This window comes from Antrostomus carolinensis, unplaced genomic scaffold (genome assembly GCF_000700745.2).
Source record: "Antrostomus carolinensis isolate BGI_N321 unplaced genomic scaffold, ASM70074v2 scaffold53243, whole genome shotgun sequence".
Classification (NCBI taxonomy): Eukaryota; Metazoa; Chordata; class Aves; order Caprimulgiformes; family Caprimulgidae; genus Antrostomus; species Antrostomus carolinensis.
The window spans coordinates 1-3,401 of record NW_010306895.1 but is presented as its reverse complement, the minus strand read 5'-3'; the positions used below and the strand labels follow the sequence as shown (position 1 = coordinate 3,401).

General features: G+C 43.1%; 1 protein-coding gene across 1 annotated transcript; it reads right to left on the bottom strand.

Moving 5' to 3' along the window:
- Positions 1-198: 198 nt before the first annotated feature.
- Positions 199-3,278, bottom strand: VCPKMT (valosin containing protein lysine methyltransferase; the record flags this gene model as incomplete). The annotated part of the gene is made up of 4 exons (XM_010165249.1): positions 199-303; positions 1,823-1,942; positions 2,880-2,952; positions 3,168-3,278. Coding segments are annotated over 4 exons (409 nt in total), but the record flags the coding sequence as incomplete, so codon positions are not given.
- Positions 3,279-3,401: the final 123 nt, after the last annotated feature.

Below are 3,401 nucleotides of genomic sequence, written 5' to 3'. Positions count from 1 at the left end.
ACAACGGCAGAGTGCTGGGTCTCAGGACAAAGCAGCCCCTTTGTACAAGCACAGTTATGTTCTGCAGCTTCACAGGGTCCCTAACGATGTTCCACAGTCAGTTGAGAGTTTCACCCCTGGAACACTCACACCACGCCAAGAAAACAGCAGCTCTGTGAATTCCTGGCAGCCTTCACCGCGCCAGTTAAATTAACTCACCGCTTGTTTCCTGTGGATATTCATGATATGAATGTCTTCGCTGCGATACTCCTCATCGTGCTTATCCAGGGGAATTTTTTCCAGCTCAAAGTCCATCTGAAGCAGCTGGTTATCAGAGAACAACAACAACAAAAAAATTCAAATGACACTGGCTGCCCTTCTGAACTAAGCGTGTTCGGTTAAAAATGTCCCACATGACACCCACCCGAGGGCAAGGAGCCTGAGGAGGCTGGGATCACCACGCTCAGACCATTTCACTAAAGGTACAAGCCATTTTCCCACCATGAAGCACATTTACCCTCATTTTACCCACTCCTGTGCCAATTCAAAGCTACAGGCACTTCACAACGTTTAAGAAAAATTTAAAAGCTTGCCATAAAACATTTTGCTTCCTCCAGCCTTCAGAGCACTAAGGCAAACGACAGCACCCGCCTCTGTCTGCCAACCTCCTCAGCTGGAGGGGAAGGGGGGGGAAATAAAGGCTAAAAAACCTCTGCAATGTGCTCAGGAGATTAATTTGGCTGAACCTTGGCAAGCTAAAGAAGGAAATAAATTACAAGAAAGCAGAAATCATCCAGAAACACCTACACCTATTGTGTTTATTGTGGGTGCGGCACCTCAACAGAGTTGATCTCAATTACAACAACCCTCCTCACGGTCAGGTCCCCACAAGAGTTCAAGGCACAGCTAATTATCAAAGAGGTGCTTTTATTAACATGTACAAATCATCCTGGAATTCTTGCCTTTCTCCTTTTTTGTAGTATTATTATTATTATTATTATTACTACTATGTATAATCCAGTACTCGGGCACAAGGGCTGCTTTTCAGCAGACTTCACAAGTGTACAGTTAAATCATCCTGCACTGATCGTCATCCCCACAGTCTTAGGAGGGATCCAGTCACTACCTGTGTTCCTTTTCTTTACCTGCTCAGAAGATACAGCTGGAATATTTAATTATATCACCTATTAATGCTCTCTCAGTGCAGGGGGGAAATTTTTGCAAAAGCAGCTATATCACTTAGCAGAGTTCCTGAGCTACTCTGGAAAACTTTACCTGTGTTTTCCCTCTACTTTCAATGGAACATGTTAAAAGAAAATAACTTTTCACCAGACTAATTTCTAATCCTCCCAATAACCTCTGGTAACATCAAGACAACTACAGCAGAAAGCAGGCAGCAATTTACTTGCTCCTACAAAAATTGATTGTTTTGATTTTGACAGATATTGCCTCACGTATGGTGGCCCTTTCCAAATCTGGAAGGTGTCACAAGCTAGAGAAGCTTTTAACAACCTGAGTCTGGCTGCCTGGATCAAAAGCAATGATACAGTTAAGATTAGCAAGGCAAGAAAGGTTAGTGCGACCTTTTGAGGGAAGGAAAGCTCAGTAAGTATCCAAAAAGTCTCTACTGGTTAAGCTGGACAGTAATTTCAAGAGTCACCATCCAAATTTTCTGCCTCATCTGAAGACAAACGTGCTTCTCCTGCTACAAACTCTACTTTGTGCAGTCAGCTGGAGTCTGTACACGAAGCAAGCGCCACTGATGTTCAGATGATACAATATAAAGACCTCCTGCAGCCAAGCTACTTACCCAGCGTTCAAAAAACACGTTAAAAACACTCACCTCAAAGTATTTTCTCTCAATTTCAGGATTCTTTCCCATAGTCCTCTGTTCATAACAGCACAAGACGCAGGTATCGGGGCCAGTAAGGTCTTTCAGCGTCTTCAGTAACGGTTCTAACGACTGCCCAAAAGAGGTTAAATATTTCCCATTTAGATTTCAAGTTCATTTTCCTGGTATGATACCATCTAACTACAGAAAGTCTTCACCCAAGAGACAACTTCCCAGTTTTGCTTTTCGGGGAGTTATTTTTAGTACTTAAACTGGGACAAAAAGAACTTAAGGGCAAGTTGGAAAGCAGAGGACAGAGTGAGATCGCACAGGAGAAGAGCTTTACAGACTGACCAAGAAAACTGAACTAGTGTCAAAGCCAAAACCATCCCACACTGCTGAGCGGGCACTTCCTTCAGGCACACAACAACGACTATTTCTTGACGTGTTTCAAAAGTGAAGGGTTTCTCCATCATTCTTGGAACACGGCTCAGATCCAGACCACTACGTAGGGAAACACGGAGCCAGTGCAAGGGGCTGGTAAGATCACTGGAAGGGCACTAGGACATGGGGTTCTTCAGGTCATTTCCCTTTTCTTGCAACTTCTTTTAGTTCCCTGTGCACATCCCGCAGAGTTCCAGCTCAGGAGATGGAGCAGACTATAGCAACCACTTAGCTGGAGCAGGATTTCTCCTTCTGTCTTCCCAAGGGAAGCGTCAGGAGAACTGAAACAGTGCAGTGTGGCACTATTAAATTTCATTTACCAGTGCATGAAACAGTTCACAACTATCAGTCACAACGTTTTGCTTCACACTTCATTCCCAATATATACATTAAAAAAAGGAGGGGGAGGGACAAATACTAAGTTTGGGGATTTTTTTAAACATAAAAAACTCTGTCTGAATCTCAAATAGCCTTGAATCTGTTAAAAATACCTTTTCCAGTCTTGCTCCTGCTAAACTATTGGGACCAAGACACAAGCACTGTATTTATTTGAATAATTCTCCTGTTAAACCCACACCTTTCCCATGGAAGCTTTCTAAAGGGGTTTTGCAAAGTCTTCATTTACCTCCTCATAGTAAATGCAATCAGCCATTAGTATATAATCGGGGGGAGGCTGAAATTCTGTTACATCTTCACCCCTAAAAAGAAGCAAAAAAAAAAAAAAAAAAAAAAAAAAAAGGAGTGAAAACAAGCCTCAATAATAACACAACACACACTACTAAAGGACTGAGCATAAAATTAACTACTATGCTCTTAGAGTTTCCCTTTTACAGCAGCGTTTCCAAGGATATTGGGCAATTTAACAACGGGAGCCCCGTTAAAGGTGAACGGAAACATTAAAGCTCATACAAACCATTTCAGTACCTTGGCTCGGACTGACCCTGTCACCAGGTGTTTGTTGTTCTCGATATTCACCAGCAACAGCTCCTGCAGCTCCTCAAGGTCGGTGACCGTCACGTTTGCCCTGAAACACAACACGGGTTACAACTCAACGCAGCCACAGGGCGCGTTTTGCGAGAATTTATAAGATTTCACACAGAAAATATAATAAACAGGGTAAAGAGTGGAGAACCGCGCGGGAGGGACC